Source organism: Podarcis tiliguerta (genome assembly GCF_965153285.1).
Source record: "Podarcis tiliguerta genome assembly, chromosome: 7".
Classification (NCBI taxonomy): domain Eukaryota; kingdom Metazoa; phylum Chordata; class Lepidosauria; order Squamata; family Lacertidae; genus Podarcis; species Podarcis tiliguerta.
Window position 1 is genome coordinate 35,178,356 of NC_139540.1, and position 12,112 is coordinate 35,190,467.

Here is a 12,112-nt window from a genome sequence, read left to right on the forward strand (position 1 = left end):
AGGTAACTGACAACGAAAAGATGACTTTTACACTTGTAAATTCAGTTGCTTTGATATTTTGAAGCTTTCCCCAGGAAAAGAGGCTCTTTCTGGTTAATTGAAGGACCTTACTGAGTCTTCTTTCCCACTCCAGGTCTCTGTGGTTTCATTTGCGAATTGGTACAATGACTCACACTAATTTAGATAATAAGGCACTATGCACAGCCATATTATATGGACAAAATGCCTACCCATTCTAAATGGGTTCATTTCTTACAATGCTCTGCTAATTATTGCAGTCATTATTACCTTATCTATTTTTCCCCTTCTCACAAATGACCTAGCTTTTAAAACTAATAAAAATGGTATCAGGTAAGTAAATACAAAGAGGAACCAAGGACCCACTACAAAAATGATTGCATCAATTGGACTAAATATGGATGAGAACTTCAACTCACAGTATGAACACATTTAGACATGATTACTCTGCGTTTCTGCATATACATTTCACTTGACATAGTTGAAAACTGCTGCTATGCCAAGGGACCAACATGCTCAGTTTACTGAAAAAACATAAAAATTCCAGTCTATGAGGCAAACCAGGGCCTCTACATACTTCTTCTTAGCCTTGCAGAACAACTCTAGGAATCTTTTAATTTTTTATCAAACCTGTTTTTTTAAAAAAAATCCCCATCCACCTGCATAGACATCACCAGCTGTACTGAGCTACCCCTTCTTCAGGACGATTTGCAGCAGGTGGTGAAAAATACTTCTCTTCCATTCCTAGAAGCAGGCTTATTCCTGGGCCAGATGTGCATGTTTCCCAAAGGAAGCCAGCGCCAATGAAATATATGATTATTTCTGCATTCTAAAGAAATAATTGCGCATACCCTCCCACAAATGCACGAGACCATGTAGTTTGCATAAATGATTAAAAGTGTGTTTTTATCTTATGCTTGTGCAGGAGGTGATGCAAATGTTTTCATATGTGAGTCCTTCAATTTTGCTTCTAGGCAAAAGAAGGTTTCCTGACAAACTCAAAACATAAAGCATATGCATAAACAAGCATTACAGTGTTATAGGAGGCAGGTGCAATCTTTGGCACTGAAAGAGAAATTGAAAATCAAGAGAAGTATCTCTGCTGCTCCCAGCTATTAGCCGTATAGCCATGGGGGATATGGATGTCAGAAGTATGGAGCTTCTCCACTGATATGCCACCAGCCATCCAATCTGGAACTGTGGTGCCATAAAAATGACCTTAACTTGCAGAAACGTTCTTAGATTTTAATTTAAAAATTGGCACAATCTTCTAAACGCATTTCATATCCTAATCCAAAATAGGGTTTTTTTTAAGGGAAAGATTATCCAGCTGGTGACATCTTCTATGTTTTCATATCCTTTTTTTAAATTCGAGTCCAGACAATATCTAGGCTGTTGAGTAAACAACTGTGACAATATGTAAATTGTATAAGGTGGCAACATAAGAATGGAACAATCTGATTTGCTCAGCAAACAGTGACTTACAGAGAGTAATATTTGGATGGCGCTGTGAATGACCTCTAGGTATTGGAAGTCAATGATGCAGCCTGTCACAGAGACATAGGAAAAATCATCTAACATCCCAGGAGGTGAAGGACGCACCACTCTTCGTATGCAGCCTGGTCCATGTTCTCGCCACCAGGATCGGTGCATTGAGATGTTAAAAGTCATGAGATCAGTTTCCTAATGAACAAAGAGAGAAGAGTGAAATCTTTCTGTTACAGTGGACCTCACGCTTTTCTGACATATAGGCCCGGTTCCGATGTAAAGTTTCCTCATCTCTCACATGAAATTGAGAACGTATGCTAAGTTTGAATGCTCTCTGACATTTTAACAACATAAAGCACACAAAGTCTGTACTGATGGTAACCCCAACCACAGTTAATGCTGAGAAAATTTCCAAACCCATTATAATTCCTGGTTTTGAACGCTGTCTTGAAACATTAACCATGGATAGCATTAATCTCAGCGTAGTCCTAATACTGTACTATGGTTAATACAGAAAACTAAAGGGAGAGAGCAACAAACATATATACCCTGTCTTTTAAGAAGAGGAAACACTGTATCTGCATAAGCTGTACTCAGGTATTCACTAAGGTGTGGGGAACCTATGGCCCTCCAGATATTGCTGAATGACAACTCCCACCATCCTGGGCCAATGGCAATGTTGGCTGGGGCTGATTGGAACTGTAATTCAGCAACCTCTGAAGGAGCACATCTGCTGTAGACTACAGACCTGCAAAATGGCCCTCTAAAGTTCTTCTTTTGAATATTTGGCAAGCACTTTTTTGCTTTTGCAAAAAAGTTGCTGAAGACATTTTCTTCTCCTCAGTTGTGGTCTTTTATCCTTTATTTCTTTGCTACTTGTTCCATGCATCCATCCATCCATCTCTCTCCCTCTCTCTCTCTCTCTCTCTCTCTCACACACACACACACACACTTGTATTACTGCTTCCTATTCTCTCCTCTTCCCCTCATGAGCTGGCTAACTGGGTTATTTTTATATTTTGTAGAGTGCCCATTGTGTCATAGGTGTTAAATAAATTATATAAAATGATGGTAATGATCTGCTGGAATAAAGCCCATTGAAGAAAATGAACCCTTCAACAGCGAAGTGTTCAGATCAGATGGCCTCATTAGAATGATAGATTGACTCATTAGATTCTCATCACTTAATAGTGCATTGTAGTGCTATTAACAATGGAATATTTCTCCTCCCTTGCACAGTGTCATTAGTATTGAGGAGCTGGATATAAACTACTCTTAACTATTCCCTTTGGTGGCTGACTATTCCCACAATAATGCAGAAACAGCAATGCAGAGCAACCACCACCATAAGACATGTATAAGCTGCCATTGCATTGCTGACGATGTAGGGATCACTCTAGTACACTACTGAAAATGGGAAAATGGAAACATTTAAAATCCAAAACATTCACATCCATAACAAACAATGGCCCCTGGAGTGCATGTGGACTACACCTCACACATGTGTGCTCAGTTTGATATACTCCTCCTTCTGGTGGTTCACTCATAGGGTTGGAGGAGAATTTAGTTTGTCTGCAGTTTTAAATGCAATTCTTGGCTCCCCCCATACCAAAGTGCATAGAAATGTGCAACTGAAAACAATATACATTTAGAAATATGCAGACAGAGATTTTAAAAAATTGTATTTAAGTCAATATTTAAATAAAAATTTCCATTTTGGATTTTTTAAACATCACAGGTTAATGCAGAAATGAGATGGGACAGACTTATGAAGGAACACATGTAAAATTGGCATTGGCCAGAGATAGAGTGATATATCAATCCCAACTCAATAAACCTTTAAAGTTTGTTAAGACTAATCTAAAAATCATAATATCCTACGATAATGTTCAAAGTATCACAGTAATTAGGTCAAGGACTTTTTACTACATTATTTTTGCTTAATGTGTAATCAAGGGGAAATTATACCAATTAAAAAGAAATATTGGTCATTGGAAAGATGGGGTGCCATCGTTATAGATTAGGATTCTTTGTACTTAGTTTGAATATGCATATGGTCAGATTGTTATTCTAATCGTTTGTCAGCATTAAACTTACATTTAATGAAAAATTAAACTGAAAACCCTCAAGGAGAAAAATCATATTCAGGCTACACTCCTAAACACACTTATAGTTATTTATTTCAAAATACATATATGTAGGACTGAGATGTCAAAATCACACTTTAAAAAAATGGTTTTAAAAATGCAACATTTAACATTTGTATCAAGGCTACTGTTCTAAGCAAGATTATGCAACCTTACACATACACAAAAACTGAAAACAAAACTGAACAACATTTTAAAGCATATAATGAAGTCTGATATCCATTAGAAAAACTCATCATCATTACATCAGTCTGCAACAAGAAGAATATCATGTCCATAACACTGATACTACTAAACCCCAATGTCACTTGTCTACCCTTAACATTATAAACATTAGTGAATGACAGGCACATATATTATACACAAGCCCTTTAAACAAATTTAAGAAGACTCCCAAGTTAGAAACATCAACACTTTTCTCCTCCACATCTCCATCACATTAGAAGACAGGATAGTGACTGATCATATTCAGCAATTGCATAGAACCAGCTGAGTATTAATTCAAACAAGACGTGTAGTATTAGGCTGAATCATATTACTGCCATGTCTGGTGAAATATAGGTACATGGACAGTGAATTTGGTGAAAGGGCATGTTGGGTTCTCAAAACCCTCATCTTCACAATTCCAGAACAATCTCTGGAAATATCAGTTCTACTGGTGTTGAAAGTGCCATCATGAAGGGCAAGTGAAGATAGGGTTGCCAGGGACCCTGAATGTGTGATGTAGCTAAACTTTCCATCAAAGAATGTGAGCTCCAGCACTTAGACGGCCACTGCAAGAAACAGAATTTTGGCTTACATTAGGGGTGCTTTTCAGTCCAGAGGTCACATTCCCTTCTGAGGCAAAAATGGGCAAAGCAACAATGGTGAATCTTACCTTTGCACAGTAGGCTAGTTTCTACACACACTTGCATGATTGATGATGATGATAATTTATTTGTACCCCACCCATCTGGCTGGGTTTCCCCAGCCACCCTGGGCGGATTCCAACAAAGATTAAAAATACAGTAAAACATCAGTCATTAAAAACTTCCCTAAGCATGCTCTCTTATCCCCTATTGGGGCAAGCTAGAAGCATCCTCAGAATTCAGCAACACATTTTGTTCAGGCATGAACACTCAAGGAGGGTGCAAGACAAGGCCAGCTAGTGGCATGGGAGTGGTGTGTAGCGGTGGGGTGGGGTGGCCTGGGCAGGGTGCTGAGGACCTGCTGGATTGAAAGATTGAAAGGCCTGCTGGAAGGCTGCATTTGGCTCCCTAGGCCTGAGGTTCCTTGTCTCTGGGCTACATGGACTCTCAATCTCACCCAGAAGCAGCATTTTTTTATTCTTATGAGCAGATACCATCCGTCTCTGAGCCTGCAGTTCTCTTTCCCTCTTTGTTTATCCTTAATCCCACTGAAGTAAATTGTAGTTTTAAGATTGGGTGGACTGCCCTATGTTTATGAAAACAATGCTTCCTATTTTAGTGGAACAAACTCGTTGGCTACTTGACAGAATACGTATGGCAGAAAGCTAACTCACAGAATTCGGTGACAGCCTCCCCTTATGCCACATAGCTCCTCTTACTTTAACACACCATTATCCCACTGGGTAAACTCATTTGCAGATGACCATAGCATAAGATAAGATGCTGTTAAAAATGCTGGAAAATTATTCAAACACTTTTGCTGCATTTCAAAGAGCTTTTGTATCCTGCCCTTATTCCCAGTCCAACAAAAGGCATCATGTTCCACTTCGTTTTCTTGCTTTCTATATTATGAAATATAGTGGAGACCAGTGCTTTTTTTTCTTAAAAAATGTTTAGGGGTACTCTCATTTTCCTCTTCTTATTGAAATACTGTCCCTCAATGAGGTCAAATTTAGATTTAAAAAATGTTTAGAGATATGTGTACCCCTGTGTACCCCCAGAATAAAGCACTGGTAGAGACCATACAAGAGGATTGGCTGTGAGCATCTTCTAGGTTTTTAAAATACTTTTTCTCAGAATTCAAAACACAGATACAGCCAACTGAGTACTTGGAAAGCTTCCCGGAGTTTACATCTGACCTAGTATAATAGTTTACATTTCTGAAAACAAGCATTTTGAAGGAGGCATTTTGTCTCAATAAATCCTTGTCGCCAAGGGGATCATAGAATCATAGAATCATAGAGTTGGAAGAGATCACAAGGGCCATCGAGTCCAACACCCTGCCAAGCAGGAAACACCATCAGAGCACTCCTGACATATGGTTGTCAAGCCTCTGCTTATAGACCTCCAAAGAAGGAGACTCCACCACACTCCTTGGCAGCAAATTCCACTGTCGAACAGCTCTTATTGTCAGGTAGTTCTTCCTAATGTTTAGGTGGAATCTTCTTTCTTGTAGTTTGGATCCACTGCTCTGTGTCCGCTTCTCTGGAGCAGCAGAAAACAACCTTTCTCCCTCCTCTATGTGACGTCCTTTTTTATATTTGAACATGGCTATCATATCACCCCTTAACCTCCTCTTCTCCAGGCTAAACATGCCCAGCTCCCTTAGCCGTTCCTCATAAGGCATCGTTTCCAGGCCTTTGACCATTTTGGTTGCCCTCCTCTGACAGATGACCATTTCATTTAAAACAATGGAAGTAACTTTCTCCTTAGTCAATTACCTGTAATGAGTGATGTCGTCACCACTATCCAGCGACTGCCCGTGGCACTTGCACATCTCCTTATGCACAGTGATCTCAACCAAGATGTGTATTCTGTTGGAGACTTACATCTAACAATGGCAGTTTTGAGTACTTGTAAAATGTGATTCCTCAGCATCAGAAATACAATGAGCAAGGGAGCATCTGTTTATTTCTGTGCCCCACCCCAAACACAAAATCATCTCAATGATGATATTGACCCAGTGTGCATCAGCTGTGAAAATGTAAATGCCATGGATCATTAAGAAAAGGACTGAAAATAAAATTGCAGGTATCATAATGCTGTTATACAAATCTACGGTGTGACTGCATTTGGACTTCTGGGTATAGTTCTGGTCTCCTAACCTCAAAAAGGATATTGCAGGGATAGAAAAGGTTCAGAAAAGGCCAATCAAAATGATATGGGGCAATTCTCCTATGAGGAAAGGTTGCAGTTTCTGGGACTTTTTAGTTTAGAGAAAAGGCAAGTAAGAGTAGACGTGAAAGAAATGTATAATATTCTGGTTACCTATGATCTAATATTTTTATATAATGATTATTCTCACTTTTAATTAAAACCAAATGGTAAACTATTTGAATATTGCTGTGGCCACATATAAAGCCAAGTCTATTTTACTAAGGGAAAATTTGTTTCCATTCACTTAAGATAAAGCATACCCCAATTTTGATGAAAAGTAAGCCTATGAGTATGAGCTGATGGTATACATTAGGAGAAACCTGGGTGGGTGAGCTGGGTGAATTTGTTTTAACATTGTTATTCTTATTACTATTGAATTATTATTTTTTATTCTATACAACCTATGTGCCAAAATATCAATCCAAATTAACTGGGGTTAGAACTGCAGGCTATGAAACCATGCCATTTGTTAATATTGGTTTAATGAATTGCACATTATGAGTGTATTATTGCATCCTTATTTAAGAAGATGATGAATTATGTGTAGCTTTGGTTTTTAAATAATTGTCTATATATAAATGGAGATTTATTAAGAAAACAGATAACACAGAAAAGAAATGCTTTTGCTTGGTGCTAAAAGATTTAACTCCAAGGATTCAATACAAATACATCATCTGCTTCCTCAGCCACATTAATTAAGTTAATTCACTACTAAAGAAGGGAGTATCTGGTAGCTGCAGGATGTGACATCATGAACATTTGTTCATTAGAAAAATAGCTTTAAGTAATAGGGAAATAGATCACTCAAGATCATTCATTACTTATCAATTGCTATGTGATGACTGATTGATTAGAACATTCCCATAGTTCAAAAGACTGTAAGCAATGACTTTAAAGTAATTTGCTCTCATAAAGCAGTCAGTAGCTTAGGGGCAGCTGCACTTTTGGGATGACTTAGTGTCTTTTAACCAATATCTCACACTACATTCATCTGACGGAAAAGATCCTTTGGGGTCTATAACTCTTGCTCTAGCTGGAATTATAATGATGTAGGTCTAACCCTGTCTTTCACTTCTACATAAAATTATTCCAGGCTGTTATATATAAGGTCAACCTAAATCTTCAGAGATATTGCTTTAACTTTTTCTGCTGAAAAAAATGACTCTACAACTATGAAAAACCAAGGCTTGCAGACTCATTGCCAACTGGGTGTCAGTTGTGGGCAGTCTTATCTTCTGGGCTTAGAAGTGGGTACTGACAGTCTGCAGATACCAGTTGGGCATCATTGTCCACTGGTTTGGAAGGAGGGGCATGCAGTGAGATGTGCCAATCATCATGAGTTGCTGTAGGAAGAGTAACTCAAGTTTTGAGTTGTACATCTCACCAGACTGACTTGGGACAGATCTTTGGCTTGTACCAATTAACACCAATCACTCTCTTTTTGAAGTGAAAACTGTTTGGGTGCAGATGCTGCTCAGGCAGAAGGCTATGAATCCTGCTGCCATGAAGTGGCTAATAAGAATGGTCAGTTGTGAGACCACCAGCATTACACGTTAGAGAGCTGGTGATTGGTTAAGCTAGGCATTATGCAAGGCCACCCCAATAGTTTAAAAGGGTGTTGTTCCCTGTGGGATGTGAGCTCTTTCTAGATGGATTCCAATGCTTATTGAAACTCTTTTGGAGAAAATAAGCAAGTAAAGGTGGATTGATCTCTTCTTGTGGCAGATGGAGCAGTGTTGATGTGGGAATGGCTCCCAGGTGAAGGAACATGTGAAGATACCCTAGAAGGATCATGCCCTGAGCAGGGGGTTGGACTTGATGGCCCTTGTGGTCTCTTCCAACTCTATGATTCTATGATTCTAAGGAGGACAAATGTCTAGTAGTTTAAGTTTTTATTGACAAAAGCTGGCATTAACTTTACCAGCCTTATGCCCCAGCTGAAAAGTTGAAGCAACAGGGGGACCACCACCATCCTGGGCTAAAGTACCTTCATCTGACAGAGTGTGCACAAGCAACTAGTGATTTCCTCCTCATGGGAGGCTGCACTTGTCTCTTCAAGCCCCTCCCAGTTCTAGGAGACAGTGTAGCAGAGGATAGCAAGGATTTGACTGCTTCCAACACATTCTGTGCCCTCTCCCCCATCTCTGACTGCTCAGACTCCTCCCCTTCCTTCAGCCAGGCTCCTGCCTCACGCGTGGCACAAAACCTCATAAATTGCTGGTCCCCAGCCTCCAGACCCCTGCCTCTGCCACACACTCCTCAGAGCCCTGCCAGTCCCTGCCAGCTCACCCCTGAAGGATTATGGATAGACTATCATCCACAGGGCTGGGTGATTCTGCTGACTAGGATGCTAAAGGCAGGCAACAGCCAGCAAAGGCTGAGTAAATTCTCATTTGCATTTCCCCATTGGGTGACAAGGGTTCCAAAAGTCAAGCTTGCAGTGCCAGAGGGACAGTGCAGAAGACTAATTTTTGAGAATCCTGCCCAACCTGGAACACCTTATCTAAGGACAAGTGGGACTCTGCAGTGCTGTGGAAGCTATGAACAGCCCACTGTCACAGTTAAGCAAACTGATTTACTCAATTTCATAGACACATTGACTGTCCCTCACGGACATGGACTCCCAGCTTGGCAGTAGATTCCCCTTCCACCTTCCGTCCTCAATAAGATATTCTTGGACCTAGCAACAAATCTAGTGCTAGTAAGAGGAATGCTTGTCTGGAAGCCAGAGAGGTTTGCTTAGGAAAAGGAAGAAGATAGAGAAAGACCAGTGTGCACTGGGACCCAGGACTCAGCTACAAATATAACGTTTTAAATGTGTTGTAAAGTGCAATGTACAAATGTGACACTAGATGACAGTGAGCTATGCCAAATTCAATGTACTTTTCAAAATGTTTTTTTTTTAAAAGCATTTTCACAGAATTTTTTATATGTGTGTAGATTCCATCTGAGATGATGACCAGGATGTGAGAGCCGTTGTCTGAGAACAATCTGATAGTCTTTCCTGGACCCTATTATATATATTGGCAGACAAAAACCATGCATTTGCTTGTGTAGTGTACTAAGAGTTTTTGACTCTCCCTTCAACAGTAGCTTCTCACATGACAGCCTTTTGGGTTCTTTCACCATGCTCCTAAGTTGTAGCCTAGCTCAATTCCAGATTTGATGTCTGCCTCCTCATTTCTATTTCTTTCCATAAGTCTTATTTCTATAATGATTAATTGCCACCTAACCTGCAATTATTATGACAAAACTGATTTGAAGAAGATTGCAAGTAAGAGGTAAAATATCTCTTTGTGAAGGTATCATTTCATCCATTTGTACACTGTAATTACTAAGACCCCACAATGTTAAACTGAAGTAATATGATGGGACAAATAGTGTTATCTGTGAATTTTGCATTCCAGAATCAGGTGAACTGAAGTTCATAAATGGAAGCTTTCAAGTGGCAGGGTTTGCTAACACCTGGTCTCGCAGTTCTCTCATATACTGGTCTTGTAAGATTAACCACAGGTTGCTATAATTTGTTAAACTTACCAATGTAATCTTGTGTAAATCGTATTATCCTAAATTTCTCATTTTTTGTGTCACCCAAATAAATGAAATTACCCTATGAAAAGCAACAACCCACAAGTCTTTACAGTGTGAACAATTAGGCTTCAAAACACTTTCTCTGTGGGAATATGGTCAAAGCTGTAGTTTAAGGCTAATAATAAAATTCTTGAAAATATACACCAGGGAACCCCAGTGTAATGGGAAGGGAATTGAATTAGCTTTATTAGTATTTCTCCCTCTTAATTATGATAATTCTATGGTTACATGATTTGCACAAAGGGAGGGAAATACAATATTAACATGATTAAATTGTATTTGCATGTTAAAGAGAGTAGAAGGAAATGCTAAAATCTTGATTTGCATGCCCAAGGTCTACAGATGATTATAAGATTTAAAAATCTGTAAATAACAGTGCATTAGCTCAGTAAGCTTAGACACTGGAGTTGAACGGGTGTTTCAGTGAGTCAGTCAGATTTTGGTTCTGTTTTTAGTACAAGCTTCCCAGTAATTTGATTTATTTAGACTCATTAATTAAAACAATTATACCTTGCCCTTCTGATGTACAAAGCAAAGCAACATCCAGTGTGTAATGGTTCTAGGGATTGCTTGTGCGTAAGTTGCCTTTACTCATGGCTAGCTTGCATGGTTGAACCCTTTCTGACAGGACAGCCTCTAATCCGTGGCTGCCTCAGTCGCTGGCAGAATCCGTCAGTGGGCATTTCTTAAACCGCTTCCAACATAAAAGCTGCTTGACGCCCAGTCTCCTCCCCCGTTGCCTGCACGAAAGCTTTCTGCACAAGGTGGGTGTGGGCAAAGGAGCACTTGTGCCCTCTCCGCTGGTCTCCTGCGAAGAGTCCTGGAGCCACCTCTCCGATTCCTCTATCTCCTCCCCTTCTCCACTGGTGTTACGCTGATTACCTTCCCCAGCGGATGGGCTATCCCTCCTCCTACTAGGACCCTCTCCTCCATCGTCCGGGAGCCTCCTCTCCGCCTCCCGCTCCGATGGCAGTTCCCTGACACAGTGTGAGGTCAGGACTGTGCAAAAACGTTGTCCACTGTGAAGCAGTAGGTGTTGGTGGGGGAATAGGGCTCAACTGACCTCCTGACACCAGCATTGCTGCAAAGGCTCCAGTGAAGCCAATCTGGCACGGTGTGTTTGCAACTGCGCTGGCATTGTCTGCCTCCCCATAAGCTGCAGTGATGCTGGTGATAGGAGGTCAGGTAAGCACTACCACCCCACCCCCTGCTACTGCTGATAAACCATCTCCTCTGCCCAATGCAGCCATACTTTCACCCCTCCTTCTGATCTTAGGGAGGGGTGATAATAAAAAATATTATTACTATTATTATTATTATTATTACCCCGCCCATCTGGCTGAGTTTCCCCAGCCACTCTGGGCGGCTTCCAATCAAGTGTTAAAAACAATACAGCATTAAATATTAAAAATTTCCCTAAACAGGGCTGCCTTCAGATGTCTTTTAAAGATAAGATAGCTGCTTATTTCCATGACATCTGAAGAGAGGGCGTTCCACAGGGCGGGCGCCACTACCGAGAAGGCCCTCTGTCTGGTTCCCTGTAACCTCACTTCTCGCAATGAGGGAACTGCCAGAAGGCCCTCAGCGCTGGATCTCAGCGTCTGGGCTGAACGATGGGGGTGGAGACGCTCCTTCAGGTATACAGGACCGAGGCCATTTAGGGATTTACAGGCCGTGAAGGCATAGGCCCCTGAGTAAGTGTTCAGGGTGCCTCTGAGTAATTTAAGATGGTGGGTGGATCTCATTAGTGGTGCACACACAGATGTTCTCCAAGCAATGTTTTTAAAAAGTGCAAAAAAGAGG

General features: G+C 40.5%; 1 protein-coding gene across 2 annotated transcripts in view; it reads right to left on the reverse strand.

Annotated features, from left to right (window-relative positions):
- Positions 1-12,112, reverse strand: part of NKAIN3 (sodium/potassium transporting ATPase interacting 3) — a 193,994-nt gene that overhangs the window by 58,020 nt on the left and 123,862 nt on the right. For both annotated transcript variants that reach the window (XM_083451448.1, XM_083451449.1), the window contains exon 4: positions 1,504-1,701. In XM_083451448.1, coding sequence (XP_083307574.1) covers positions 1,504-1,701 — 198 coding nt within the window. The remainder of the gene's footprint in view (positions 1-1,503; positions 1,702-12,112) is intronic.